At 60.0% G+C, this 14557-nt stretch overlaps 1 protein-coding gene across 1 annotated transcript in view; it reads left to right on the top strand.

Annotated features, from left to right (window-relative positions):
• SARDH (sarcosine dehydrogenase) overlaps positions 1 to 14557 on the top strand; it is a 60778-nt gene that overhangs the window by 23168 nt on the left and 23053 nt on the right. Inside the window, exons 13-16 of the mRNA XM_047093882.1 lie at positions 1197 to 1280; positions 2992 to 3105; positions 8018 to 8156; positions 9768 to 9881. Coding sequence (XP_046949838.1) covers positions 1197 to 1280; positions 2992 to 3105; positions 8018 to 8156; positions 9768 to 9881 — 451 coding nt within the window. The remainder of the gene's footprint in view (positions 1 to 1196; positions 1281 to 2991; positions 3106 to 8017; positions 8157 to 9767; positions 9882 to 14557) is intronic.

Raw genomic sequence — 14557 nt, 5'->3', positions numbered from 1 at the left:
GAGTAGGAGACGGGGGCAGCCTTGTGGGACTGAGTCCCCAGCCTGGGGAATCTGATGCCGTCCTCGGGGAGACAGTGTCAGAGTTGAGTTGGCTTCTGGGACGTTCTGCCGGGGTCGGAGAATTGCTTGCTGCTGTGTGGCAGGTCCCCACACACGTGCACGTGCAGACTGGGCCCAGGAAACGAACTCAGTCCGTTACGTTTTCGTATTGCGCTAAAGCACACAGCACATAAAACTTGCCATTTTAGCCGTTCTTAAAGCCTACGATTCGGGGAGATGAAGTACATTCACGGTCCTGTGCGTCCCTCACCACTCTCTGGTGCCAGAACATTTTCATCACCCCGAAAGGAAACCCTGTGCCCACGAAGCAGTGATCCCTCATTCTCCCCAGCCTAGAAAGGCCACTGATCTGTTTTCTGTCTGGGGATTCGCCTCCTCTGGACGCTTGATGTAAGTGGGTCGTGAAGGGTCACGAGAGAAGGTCACACGCGTGTTGTGTTTGAGGCTGGTCTGAGGTGCGGCACCCGTCGGAGCTCGGTTGCATTTTAAGGCCCAGTCTCCCTGCACCATGTGGGTCCACCAGGCGTGTTCGTCTGTTTTCATCGGTCGTGCGCACTGTTGCTTCCAGCTGCCGGCGGGTGTGAACTTGGGTGTGCAGAGACCTGCTTCCTCCCTGTTCTCTCAGGGGTGCACCTGCGGGGGGGATCGCCGGGTCTCGTGCTGGGTCAGCCTGCTCCCGCTGGAACAATAGCACAGACCGGGGGTGCAGGGGGGGGAGAAGCCATAAGAAATTCCTTGCTCCCAGGTCTGGACGCTGAGCGGCTCCAGCTGGGGCCCCCTCCCCAGCTGTCTGGAAGCCTGCCTTCTCCCTGGGTCCCCCTGTCCTGGGATCAGGGCCCCACCCCATGACCTCATTCCTCCCTAATCGCCTCTTTGAAGGCCTCACCTCCGTATTCGGTCACACTGGGGGCGTTAGGGCTTCAAGCAGGAATTTGGGGCTGGGGGTGGGGCTCTGGGGTAGGAGTTGCAGCCTGGGCTTGGGTCCTGGCTCCGAGCCTCAGGACCTCTTTGCCCTCTGCTCCTTGGGGTGTATCCCCTTGGGGGGAATCCGGTCACTCACTGCCCTGCGTGGCGGGAGGCGGGGGGGGGGGTGTCTGGCCGGGCCTGAAGGGTGCTGGTTCCCCACCCCTACCCAGGAACTACTGGCCCAAGGCTGCGTCTTCCAGGAGCGACAGGGCTGGGAGCGGCCGGGATGGTTCACCCCGAAAGGCACAGCTCCGGTGAGTGGCCACCCGGGCCTAGCCCACCCCCACTCCCATCCACACCACCCGAGGCGGGGCCCGCGGGGCGGGTGAGTCACCTTGCGGGCGGGAAGGCTGAGCCCCCTGTAGATGTGCCCGTGAGCACGGGGCCGTCCCCTGCAGATGTCCCCAGGGCCGTCACTCACCGCCCACAACAGCCAGGCCTTCCGAGGCCCAGATAAGCCCGGGGCCCCCGGGAAAGCTGGTGTTCCACAGTGAGGGGGCCGCGCGCAAGACTCCCCCGCCGTGCCGGAGAAATTAGCACATCTTCCCATAATTTTGCTCATATATTTTTGGCAAATGCCACTGTTATTTTATGTTAGTAGGAGCATTTAGCACAAAATTATGCATTCCGTGTTGGTTTGTCACTTGGGATTTCACAGCCTCCCGGCCTCTGGGTGCCCTCCTGGGGGCTCCCCAACTCCCCCAGTGCCTCCCACGGGCCCAGGTTGTCAGAGAAGAACCCAACCAGCCTGCTTGTGAAATTCGTGGGCTGGGGTCCCCTGAGGGGGCGGGGGACAGAATTTGATCCGGATTTATGCAAATTAAAACCCCTCTTCTGCTGCTGTAATTTACCAGTCCCCTTCCAGGGCAACCACCTCCCATCTCCATAGCAACTCACGGCCCAAGGCGGGTCCCAGGGCATCGTTAGGCAAGAGTGGGCTCTCTAAGACCACCAGGGGGAGCAGCCTGTCCCCAGGAGGCTGAGAGGCTGGAGCCACCAGGACAGGGTGGGGCTCGAACAGCCCCCTGCAAAGCCCTCCGTGTCCCAGCTGACCTCTCCCAGGAAGCCCTTGGCCCCTGGGGGAGGAGAGGACCCTGGATCAGGGATCGGGAACATTCCCTTGGTCCGGAGATGGGCAAGCTCTGTGCCCTCTCACCTGTGAAAAGAGGCTGGGCAAGTCTGGCCGTGCTGGGGAGGGACAGTTGACTGGCTCCCTCAGTAGGGGCAGGGCTGGGGAAGGGCCCAGTGGCATGTGGGCATCTCAGAGCCGCTGACAGAGGGCAGGACAGGCCACGGCCAGTGGCGGTCAAGGAGCCAGCCTCTGGGGCCCACGTGCCGCAAGGCCTGTGCCAGGCCTGTGACATCAGGCGAGTTTTCATCTCTCTGCCTCAGTTTCTCGTCTGTAGAAAGGATCTCCCTGCCTAGAAGCTCGAGGCACCGGAGCAGGGCTCGGTCCTGACTGCCATGACAGTGCCGTCCGGCCCCCAGCTCCGTCACCCTCTTCCTCAGAGAGCTGGTTCCGGGGTCTCATCCCGCTGCCTCAGCCTTGAGTTGAAAGCCCTGACGGTGGCCCAGGGGTCCCAGGTGACCCGCCCGTCTCTCCCCAGCCCGAGTACACCCCACTTTTTCTCCATCCTTCTGGGCCCCAACGGATGCAGCCCCGCCTCCCCACCGGCCCTCAGCCGCACCACCACCACGGCAGTTAGGGTGTTATTTGTGCAAGGGTTTGTGGGCTGCCTGAACCCCTTCACCGCCCCCCAGGCCGTGCCCCCAGCACAGCCCTCCCGAGGGCGGCCGGGTGAGGCCAGATCTGCTCCACCCGGCTGCCTGCCCGCCAAGCCGTGTGCGTGCGCGTGTGCGCCCTTGTGAACGTGTGTGCACGTGCGAGTGCAGGGCGGAGGCGGAGGGAAGGAAGGACCAGGAGGAGGGAGGAAGGGGCACAGTGACGAGCGTGTCTCCTCCCAGGTCCTGCGGTACGACTACTACGGGGCGTATGGGAACCGGATGCACGAGGACCACGCCTACGGCCGGCTGCTGGGGGACGAGTACACGTTCGACTTCCCGCCCCACCACGACGTGGTCAGTGGCTGAGTCCCCCCACCCCCCATCCCTCATGGAGGAGAAAGTCGGGCTCCCGGTAGGGCTGACCCCCGGGGGCCCTCCGAGAGTCCTGCCAGAGACTCTGTGGACTGCATCCAGTTCACCCCCCGTTTCGGGCTGACTCAGTTTTGAGGAGCAAGCCGGTGATGTCTTCCTCTCTGCCCCCCTCTGTGCCGAGGCCTCGCCACGGGCAGTGGGGGCTGGGGCTGGCTGTGTGGCCGCAGGCCAGGGGCCGCCCCTCTCTGGGCCTCCTTCCCTCCTGCGCTGGATCTGTTCTGAGACTCCTGTGACAGGCGTGAGTGACGAGCTCTTCCTTAGGGCTGCTGTCGGTGGCTCTCTCACAGAGTAGATTCAGGACACACAGACCCAAGACGGGCCCCTCCAGAGGACGAGCAGGAGGTCTGTGGTCTGGGGTCTGCTCGCTGCCCCTCTGGCCCCAGAAGTGGGCAGATGAGGCTGGTCAGAGCCCCGGCCGGGCTGCCTGGGCCCGGGGTGGGGGTGACGAGGCCTGGGGCCGGGCTGCCCCCCGCAGTCTGCACCGGGCAGAGGTGCTCTTGAGGGCAGCTTCGGCAGAAAGAGCGACGCCAGCCTCCACGCTGAGCGGCCCCGCCGTTTTGCCAAGGGGTCACCCAGCAGAACGGGGCTGAGCCGTGGCCTCGTGGCTGCCCCAAGAGAGCGAGAGAGGCCTCAGCTGCCCTCTGATGTGGGTGCCCAGCCCGGGGCCGCCCGGGAAGCACTGTCTCGGGGGAAAAGGCAGCCGGCCAGCTTCCTGGGTGTACGGCCTGTGAGGTCACCCAGGGCCTGGCTCAGAAGGGCCCTGAGTGGGGCTTAACGCTCCGCTGTCGCCACCTTGAAACTCTTAAGACTTTAGGAACCGGGGCCCGCGGTTTCATTTTGCATCAGGCCTCACAAATTCTGCAGCCGGTCCCCAAGGGAAAGAAACATTCCCTCCCGTGCTTTCCCCCAAAGCTGGCTCTGGTGGTAAAGGCACTGGGGGAGGGGCTTGGGCGGCGGAAGCAGGAGGCACGTGCGTCCCCAGGCTCCGGGGTCCCTGGCACCGCCTCGAGTCTGGCACCTCGGCTCCCGCGGCTCCCAGGGCCTGCAGGACGTCTGGCCCTCGGGGACGTGGGAGCCCGGAGGGGATGCCAACTTGGCTTGGTGGCTTCATCCAGCCTCCGCAAACGCGCCTGAACAGTCCCAAAGCATGAAACACACACTTGTTCTCAGCATTGGCAGCCTCCCCAGCCCGGGGAGACGGGGAGACGAGAGTCAGCCCGGAGACCGTGTCGGGTTTTGCTCTGCGGCCCCAGTGTCGGGGAAGGTCCTGCAGCGCCTGACGGGTCGCGGGAGCCCCACAGAGGACAGCGGTGTCTGCAGGGCGGTGCGGTCGCGGCATCTGGGGCTCCGGCGGGGTGCCAGCTCCCCCGGGGAAGCCCGACTGGGGCCTTGGCCGGTTTCCCCGGTGTAAATGCTCTCACCGCTCACACCGATACACCCACGTGGAGCTGGGGGTGGGGGGGCTGGGGCACCGTGACAGCACGGGCCGGATGCACGGCTCCGCGATCTTCTAGCCGCCTGGCCCCCGACAGACCGCGCGTCCCCTCCCCGGGCCCCAGAGGGCAGCGTCCTCGTGGGAAGTGGTGTTGGAACCTCGGGGTGGAGGAGGTGACACAGGTCCCCGACGCACAGCCAGTGCTCGGCAAGGGGTAGCTTTGCTGCCACAATTTTTCCTTCAATGAGCAGCAAAGGTGGGGCCTCCCCTCAGCGGCTGGGTGATGTGTGTAGAACAAAGACGCAGTGGCTCGGGGACAGAAGACGGAGGAGAAAAACGGATGGACAACTCGGGACCTGGAGGGCCTGGCAGGGGCATCTGTATACCGGCCAGCAGGCATGCTGTGTTCTTTGTGTAAAAAAAAAAAAAAAAAAAAAAAAAAAAAAAAAAATATATATATATATATATATATATATATATATATATATATAGCTTTACTGAGATAGAATTCACGTACCACACAATGCATCCACTGAAAGTCTATAATTGAGTGCTTTTTAAAAATTTTTTTAATGTTTATTTTTGAGAGAGAGAGAGAGAGAGAGAGACAGAATCAGAAGTAGGATCTGGGCTCTGAGCTGTCAGCACAGAGCCCGATGTGGGGCTCGAACTCACGAGCTGTGAGATTGCAACCTGAGCGGAAGTCGGGCACTTGATGGACTGAGCCACAATTCGGCGGTGTTTTTTAGTGTCCCCCTGGGCCCGTGCAGCCGTCACCACGATGTGATGTTAGAACGTTTTGTCCACCCCCAGGAGAAACCCTGACCTGCCAGCTGTCACCCCCATCCCCCACCCTCTCCCACCCCATCCTCCCCTCAGGCAGCCACTAAAGCTCCTTCTGTCCCTGGAGCTTTACCTGCTGGGACGTTTCGTATCAATGGAGTCCTACAACGTGCGGTCTCCCGTGACTGGCTTCTTGCGCTCGGCGCCGTAGTTTCAAGGTCCGTCCACGTTTTGGGGCGTGTCCGTGCTTCGTCACTTCTTTTTCTGAGCAGTTTTCAGTTACGTGGATGCTCTGCAATGTGTCCGGACATTCGAGCTGGCCCCGCTTTTTGCTTGTTAGGAATAACGTCGCTACGATCATGCCCGGACGGGTTTCTGTGTGCACATAGGTATTCATTTCTCTTGGGCAGATGTCTGGCACGTGCGTTGCTGGGTCATGGGACCTCGATGCTTAACGTTTTGAGGATCTGTGGGTGAGGGTTGTGACTTCTCCAAGTCCTCGCCACCACTGGTGATTCTCTCTCTTTGATCCCAGCCATCCTAGTGGGTGTGAGGTGGGATCTCACTGGGGTTTCGAGCCGCATTTCCCTACTGGCTAATGATGGCGAGCGTCTTCCCATGTGCTTACTGGCCATTCGTGCATCTTCTTTGGAGAAATGTCTATTCAGACACCTTGCTCATTTAAATTGGGTTACTGGTCTTTGTATTGAGTTGTAAGAGTTCCTGTTATATGCTGGGTACAAGTCTCTTATCAGATTTATGCCTTCCAGATACTTCCTCCCATTCTGTGGGTTGTCTTTTCCCTTTCTTGATGGTGTTGTTAGCAGCACAAAAGGTCTTGATTTTGGTGAAACCCAACTTACGGATTGTTTCTTTTGTTGCTTGTGCTTCTGGGGTCATATTTCAGAAGGCATTTCCTAACCCAAGGCCACAAAGACTTACTCCCATGTTTTCTTCTAAGAATCGTATAGTTTAGCTCTTACTCTTAGGTCTGGGACCCACTTTGACTATGGTTCGTGTATGGTGTGAGGTAGGGGCCCAGCCTCCTTCTCTGCGTGTGGCTGTCCAGCTGCACGGGCACCATGTGTTGACGACCGTGGCGTCCCCCTCGCCCGGCCTTGGCATCCTTGTGGAAAAGCAGTGACCATAAACGTGCGGGTTTATTTCCGGACTCTCAACCCCATTCCAGTGATCTATATGCGTATCCTTGTGTTAGTGTCTTGATTACAATGGTTTTGTAGTGAGTTTTGAAATCAGGAAGCGTGAGTCTCCCAGCTTGGTCCTTCTTTTTCAAGATGGTTTTAACTATTCTGGGTCCCTTGCATTTCCATGTGAATTTTAGGATCAGTTTGTCGATTTCTGCCAAGAAGCCCGCTGCGATTTTAACGGCGATCGTGTTGAATCTGGATCCGTTTGGAGAGCACATCATCTTAGCAATATCAAGTCTTCATTTTGTAATCATGGGATGTCTTTCCACTCGTTCAGGCCTTCTTTAATTTCTTTCAAAAATGTTGCTGAGTTTTCAGAGTACAAGTTTTGCACTTTTGTTGAATTTGTGGGTATTTTAAAATTCTTTCTGATGACGTAGGTGGAATTATTTTCTTTTCTTTATTTTTTAACTTTTTTTTTTTTTTTGAGAGACAGAGAAAGACAAAGCAGGAGCAGGGGAGGGGCAGAGAGAGAGGGAGACACAGAATCCAAAGGAGGCTCCAGGCTCAAGCTGTCAGCACAGAGACCGATGCGGGGCTCAAACTCACGGATCGTGAGATCATGACCTGAGCCGAAGTCGTACACTCAACCACCCGAGCCACCCGGGGAACCCTTCTTCTTCAGTCAGTTTTAATAACTTGTGTCTTTCTAGGAATGTGTCCGTTTCACATGTCACACGCTGGCATGCGGTTATGCATGGTTTTCCCTTGCAATCCTTTTACTGCTGTAAGGTCGGTAGTGATGTCCCCTCTTTCCTTCCCGATTTTAGTACTTTGAGTCTCCTGTCTTATTTTCTTTGTGAGTCTAGCTGACGGTCTGCTACTTTTGTTGATCATTCCAAAGAACCAGCTCTGTTTTTGCCGATTTTCTCCATTTCTCTATTCTCCATTTCCTCTATATCCTATTCTAGTCTTTATTAAGCCTTTCCTTCTGCTTGCTTCTGGTTTAATTCACCCTTCTTTTCCAGTTCCTCCAAGTGGGAAGCTGAGGCATGGATTGAGAACTTTGGAGGCCTTTGCAGGTGTAAGGTCTCTGTGAGCAAGGCCCTGCCTTCCTTCCCTCCTTCTCAAAGTATTTCCCAACCCTCCCCCCACAAGTGATTTCCTTGATTCTTTGGTTATTCAGGGATGTGTTGTTCAATGTCACTTATATGCAAACTCCCCAAGTTTCCTCCTGCTGTGATTCTAATGTAATTCCATTGTGGTCCAAGAACATGCTGTTGAATCTGTTGTCTTCTTTTGTGGGGTATAATTCCCTGTGCTTCTGAAGAGTGGTCTTGTTGTGTTCCCAGCTGGGAGTGGGGAGGGAGTCTCAGAGCAGGTGTACCAGGGAGAGCCCAGCACGCCGTGCTCTGAGGAGGCATAGCTCAGAGCCCTCATGGCGTCCTTCCTCTCTGGAACTTTTCAGATCAAGAAGGAATGTCTGGCCTGCAGAGGGGCCGCTGCTGTGTTCAACATGTCCTACTTCGGAAAGTTCTACCTGGTGGGTTTGGATGCGAGGAAGGCTGCCGACTGGCTCTTCTCTGCTGATGTCAGCCGACCCCCAGGTACGACCTCCAGAGGGCCATGCCCCTCTCCCACTTTGGTGCCAGGAAGAACTCCCTGGGCACAGCCCTGGGTGCTGAGACCAGGCGACAAGCGAGCTCTGTCCCCTCTAGGCTTCTCCAGCTCAGGGCTCTGCCCCCTGGCTGGCCCTGGGCCCCTGCGCCTAGATCTCTCTGCCCTCATTGCCACACCTCAGGCCCTAGGCCCCCAGCACCTTCCACCGTCCCTCCCCCTGCCCTTCCTTTCCCTCCTCCCTCCCTCCCTTCTCCATTTGCTTTGTTCCAGAAAGGATGCAAGGCAGGAGGCTCTCTGTAAATGTGGAGCCCCTTCGGGCACTCCCCACAGGAACACTGTCCCCAAAGAGGGTTTCCAGAATTAAATAAAAATACAGGAAGGTCAGATGGATTTGAGTCTCCAGAATGGACGACGTTTTCCTCTTAAGTGTGTCCCATGTAATATTTGGGATGTTCATCTCCTTTTACGTTACCCCCCCCCCCCACCCGTCTGTATTAGCTCCCTGGGGCTGCTGTAACAACACACCATAAACGGGCTGGTTCTAAACAATGGAAACATGTTGTCTGATCCTTCCAGAGGCTACAAGTGCAGGCTCAAGAAGGTAGCAAGGCTGTGCTGTCTCTGAGACCGGAGGTGGGACACTTCCTGCCTCTCTGGCCCCAGGGGGTGGGGGTGGGCACCAATCTCGCCCCTGCCTTGACATCACACATCCCTGCGTTTGCTTCTCCTCATAAGGACACCAGCATCCCGGATTAGAGCCCGCCATAAGGGCCATCCTAACATGACCACATAGCAAAGCCCTGTTTCCAAATAAGCTCACGTTCACAGGTACTCGGGGTTGGGACGTCAACATGTCATTTCAGGGACACAGTTCAACCCATGACACCACGGCAGTCACCCCACCTGCTCCTCTTAAACCTCCCCCTGACCCACACCCCCTGTCCCCCCAACCCCGCCCCTCCATCCACCTTCCCGTTCACCCCCTTTCATCCATCCATCCACATAGTCGTTTATGCAGACAGACAGCAGGAGCCTCTGCTCAGCAGGCACGGGCGCACCAGAGTGAGTGAGACAGGAACCCTGCTCCTAAGAACTTTCTGGCACGTGGGGGGTGGGTGGGAGGCTGGGATGGGGGGCATCCACGTCCCGGGCCAAGGTGTTTCAAGAAGAAAGAAGCCCCACTCTTTTTTTTTTTTTTTTAATATTTTTATTCATTTTTGAGAGAGACAGAGCATGAGTGGGGGAGGGGCAGAGAGAGGGAGACACAGAATCCGAAGGAGCTCCAGGCTCTGAGCTGACAGCACAGAGCCCGACGCGGGGCTCGAACTCTCGAACCACAAGATCATGACCTGAGCCGAAGTCGGATGCTCGACTGACTGAGCCACCCAGACGCCCCGAAGCCCCACTCTTGACCCTTCCTCCTCCGGGAGCAGCAGTGCTGGGTGACCTGCCCCTCCCGCTCTGGGCCGCCCGGTCGTGGTGACGTCGCCTTTTGAGGTCACCTGCGCTAGGGCATCCCGTCGAGCGGTTACCCAGACTTGTGTGTGCCGGGCTGTGCCGAGCGGCTCCCACACTCCGGGTCTTTCTCTTGCCCCCAGGCTCGACTGTGTATACCTGCATGCTGAACCACAGGGGCGGCACCGAAAGCGACCTGACTGTCAGCCGCCTGGCCCCCGGCCTCCAGGCCTCCGCCCTGGCCCCCGCCTTCGAAGGTAGGAGATGCCCCACGGGCTGAGCGATGTTGTCACTGCAGCCCTTGTTCCGGTGACCGGCGGTGGCCGGGGACGGGCTGCCGAGGGCCGCTCTGTAATTACCTGTGGTGCCCGCAGCGGTCAGGGCTTCGGAGATTAGAGGTGTCGCTTCAGGCTGGCGGTCTGCTTTGTTCAGGCAGTGATGCGGGCTCTGAGTACTCCGTGATTATGTCTTTGAACCTGTCCGTACCGCGGAGTTTCAGAACAGCGAGGGCGTGGGCATACTCAGCGTGCCTGCCCAGAACAGAGGGAGCCACGGAGGAGGCCGTGCTTCCCACTTGAACGTACTAGCTCCTTTCTGCCACCGACATCTATGCCGAACCGACTTTGATCTCTGCTGAATCCCGTCTCAGGCCGGGGCAGGTCCTTAGAAGGTGTGCAGTTCAGTGCTCAAGCTGTTCCTGGGTTGCCCTCTGCAGCCCCTTCGCCTTTGCTTGCATGCCTCCAGTGACAGGCACCTCACTACCTGTAATGCTTGTTTGCACAGCCCTGACGGCCACGTTGAGCCAGATGTGCTGCCTGTCCCTTCACCTCCCCGACCCTGCCCCTTGGTTCACACGGAGCAAGGTCATCTCTAGTCCCGTAGCCGTCCCTGCTAGGGAGAAGAGAGACGGCTGAGATCCGCAGAGTGGGAAGCACCCTCCTTCTCCAGGGAGGCCCCGGTGCCGCTCTGAGAGACTGGATTTGCAGAGGAGAGGGTGTCTCTCTGAGAGACCCTCCAGGGGGAGGGTCCGTCAGCACCAGAACTCAGCCCGTTCAGAGAAGCTGGCAGCCCCCGCCTCCAGGGGCCTGGCTCCATGCTGCCCAGACTCGGTGAGGGTCCCCGGGGGTTGGCGGACGAGCTCCCAGGGCACTGGGGGAGGGGGAGGCGAGCGAGAAGGAGGGCGCATTAGCCAGGCGGGTGCATTCGGTACCTGCTGAGCACTTGTCGCATCCCAGGCTGTTTGAGGCACCCAGGAGGTTCTGGCCCGTGGAGTTTATATCTCTGGGTGGGGGTGCGGGGGCGATGGGACAAGGTTGCTTTGCCGGCCACAGACTCCTTTGGGGTGGATTTGGGGGCCGAGGGTGGGTGGGATTCCTGAGTCTCTGACTGACTGCTGAGAACAGCGTCGTGGGGCAGCACCGGCCGACTAGAGGCTGTGGGCACGGGTGAGCGGTCTTACTGGCGGCAGCTGGGGCTTGGGGGGCCCTTCCCTCCTGCCACTGGTGGTGCAGAGCGCCTGTGCTGTGTGAATGAACCTGTCCGCCCCTTCCTTCTCCCAGCGCTCACAAAGAGCCTTTACGGTAAGACAGATGCGGGCAGCCAGCGGTCACAGGAGGTGAAGGAGGCTGGGCGGGCCTCCAAGATCTCGCGGTAGGGACAGACAGGGCCAGGAAGAGACCGTCAGAACACCGAGTGGAAAAGCAAGGGGACGGAACAGAGCAGGACTATGGCGGCTATGGAAGTAGCCGAGCCAGGGCGAGGAAGGCTTCCTGGAGGAGGTGATGTTCTGGCCTGAGCCCCGGTGGATGAATAGGAGCTGCCGGCTGGAAAGGTGCCTGTAAGGAGCTGGCTGGAGGGGAGCAGGGGCCATTTGGAGAAGGGCTGGTGTAGCTGGGGAGGAGGGACAGAGGGACCCCGGTGAGGGCACGGGTCATCTAAATCCTGGGCCAGGTCCTGCCACTGCCTGGCTCCGCGGCCCACAGCCCCGAGCCTCACTTTCCCCATCTGGAGAACGGGGACCTTCCGGAAGGTGCCGGGGGATTCCTGGCCCTGACGGTTCGAGGAGCGCCCGCCTTGCCGGGGCGGGGGCCAGAACAGGCCGTGGAGCAGAGGCAAGGGAAAGGTGCTGATGATTCGGGAGGCGTTTTTCCCAGATTCTGGCGCCTCCCGGTCCAACCGCGTGGCTGCCTGGGCGCGGGGGACGGGCTCTTGCGCGGCCTGCCAGCGGAAGTGCGCGTGGCGCGTCGTGAGGGAGGCGCCGTGACGCCTGAGTCACATCCCGGGAGGCCCTGGAACGTGCTGCCGGGCCCGGGGACACGGCCAAACACGAGAAGACCGGCGGCATGTGGACCGTGTTTTATTTTCGGCCTTAAAAACTGTACTGTTCCTGCCATGAATATGCATGCCTGTTAAATATGCATGTTTTAGACGCGGGTTAATTATACCCGTTGCGTCAGGTCACCACGACGGCAAGAGGATGTGGTGATTGGCACGCGAGCGAGGCTGTGTGCAAAGCAGCTGTCGATGCCAAACGTGATCTTGAACCGTCTTCTCCATCCCAAAAGGAAGACGCGCTTGTAGGAGACGTGCTGACGATACAGGAAGGTGCGAGGTCAACCCCGCAGCCCCCAGCTCCCCGGCTGGAGCCCGAGCCCCTGGACTCTGCCCACTGACCGCCCTCTCCGCCACGGCCACTTGCAGGCTGGGCCCGGAGCTGCGGCCTCAGGACCTGGCACTTTGGGTCTTTGATGAGGACAGCCGTCCGGAGAACGCCGGGCCCGGCAGCTGCCCTGGCACCAGGCGGCCCCGGTATCCCCCGTCCCTTGAGGAGGGGCCTTGGGTGGCTTCGGACCCCTGGGGCTACGCGGAGGACGCGGCCTGTAAAAGTCCCCGGCCCAGGGGCCGGGGGGGCCCTTTTGGGGGCCGACTTGTCTTTTTGGCTTCTGTCTCCCTTTGTGCTCATCGGTTTAAGACGAAGGAGGAAGAGAGGAGACTTGATCATACCTGACCAGTGCTCTGGTAGACGTTTTAACCCAGTGGATGCTGTTAACGGTCCTATGGGGGCAGGTGTGGTTCAGCCCATCTTATAGATGAGAAAACGGAGGCCCAGAGAAGTAAGAAGTGAGGGCGTCGAGCCACAGAGCCACCTCTTGGCCAGGCCGGTCTGATGCCAAGGCCTATGTGATTCCCAGACGGTGTCCTCCGGGGTGGGGAGGGGTAGTATCCCTGCAGAGTATCCCCACAGGGATTTGGGGGGTAGCCTGTTTTCCCCAGCCCCACGGCCCAAAGGATCCAAAGGTGGGTGCGGGGTACGGTCCTGGCTGTAGGGAGATTGTGGACGCGGGACGGCCGTGGTCCCTGGGCACGGGCAAGGGGGCAGGCCACTGCGGTGAGGTCGTGTCAGTGCTCTGCAGGATGGAGTGGGTGAGCGGGCTTCCCGGAGGAGGGGATGTTTGAGCTGGGTCCCGGAAGGTGAGGAGGAGGGGCTCAGGCCTGGCGAGGCAGTGGTGAGTGGAGGGCCTGGGTGAGGACGGACCCCCGCCCAAGAGCAGAGCCAAGTGCATCAGAGCCACGTGCCTTGTGGGCGGCAGGCTCTGACGGGCGGGGGGCGGGGGGAGCGCTTTTGGACCTCCTGAGGGCCATGGGAGCAAGGGCGATCGAGATGTGGTGAGCAGGACTGGGGGTGGGATTGGAGGCTGGGGCCAGGAGGGGACAGGTCCGGCCATCCAGCCCAGAGGTGCTGCTGCCCCGGGCGCTGAGAGGAGGGGCTTGGAGGCTGCTTCGGGATGTGGGGGTGGAGGAGACGGCGGGGCTGCTGGCCACTTGCCCTGGTATATTCAGGAAGGGCTCCCTGGAGGCTAAGGCCTCTGCGTGGGACCTAGGGGAGCACACAGCATGTGGGGTGACAAGGTGGGGAACGTCCCAGGGGTCGCCTGGACAAGGGTGGGAGGAGGCAGCTGAGGACCGCAGCCCCTGCTTCCGCTCCTTCCCAGGTGGGATTGGGGTGGGGGGGAGGCGGGCCCCAGCTCCAAGCTTCCAGCTGGTGGTCCCAGCCCAGCCCCACCCCGCCCAGGACCTCCCCCCCCCCCCCAACGAGAGCCTAGCCAGCAGCTGCTTCCTGGAGACGGACAGAGCCTGGTGCCCTTTACCCTGAGCCCTCTGCCACCGGCCAGGCCCTCCTTTGCCAGGGAAGGGTAGAGTGAGGTGGGACTGCTTTTCGATCACGGTGGGTGGCTGCGTCTATTACCACAGCTGCGGGGTGGGGGGTGTTTGGGGGGGCGGGGCTGGGACGCACCAGCGGGAGGCACCCAGGAGGGTTCCCCAGCAGGGAGCCCCCTGCCCGTCTCCACCCGTGCCCACACACTATGCCCAGCCCGCGGCAGTGATGCCCAGGCTGACAGAGGCGGCTGCCAGGGGACCCCGACGGGAGGAGGCCTTCTAGACCCTTCTGTGCCCCTCCCTGGGGCCCCGCCCACAGCAGCTGTGGGAACCCGGCCTGTGAGGGCATTTCCAGTCCCATATTCCCACCGTACAGACGGAGAAGTGGCTGAGGGGTCAGGGATCGCCTGGGGACCTCTGCTCTGGGGTGGGGGAGCCCCGTGAGAATTAATAAGGAAGGAAAGAGGGGGGATGCGAGGGGAGGTCCAGGGAAAGCTGAGAAGAAGGAGGCCTCCCGCCTCCCTCCCCACCCCCCCCAACCCCCTCCGGTTCCTCCAGAGATCATGGGCAAATGACGGGTAGGAGCCCGCCCGCCCCAGGCACAGGCAGTGGCTGGGTCTCACAGTACCCCTGCAGAGGAGCTACATAGACTCTCCATGAGAGATGAGAGCACAGGGGCTCAGGGAGGCTGTGTGATGGGTCCAAGGCCACACAGCTGTCCCAGCTCCCCAGGGCAGTGACTCTCCCCGGACGCTGGGCCGAGGCGGGCTGCCCT

This window comes from Lynx rufus, unplaced genomic scaffold, assembly GCF_022079265.1.
Source record: "Lynx rufus isolate CCGP_SWC_20201006 ecotype Redwood Valley unplaced genomic scaffold, mLynRuf1.p SCAF_36, whole genome shotgun sequence".
NCBI classification, from domain to species: domain Eukaryota; kingdom Metazoa; phylum Chordata; class Mammalia; order Carnivora; family Felidae; genus Lynx; species Lynx rufus.
The sequence above is the reverse complement of the archived record's forward strand: the minus strand, read 5'-3'. Positions and strand labels throughout refer to the sequence as shown.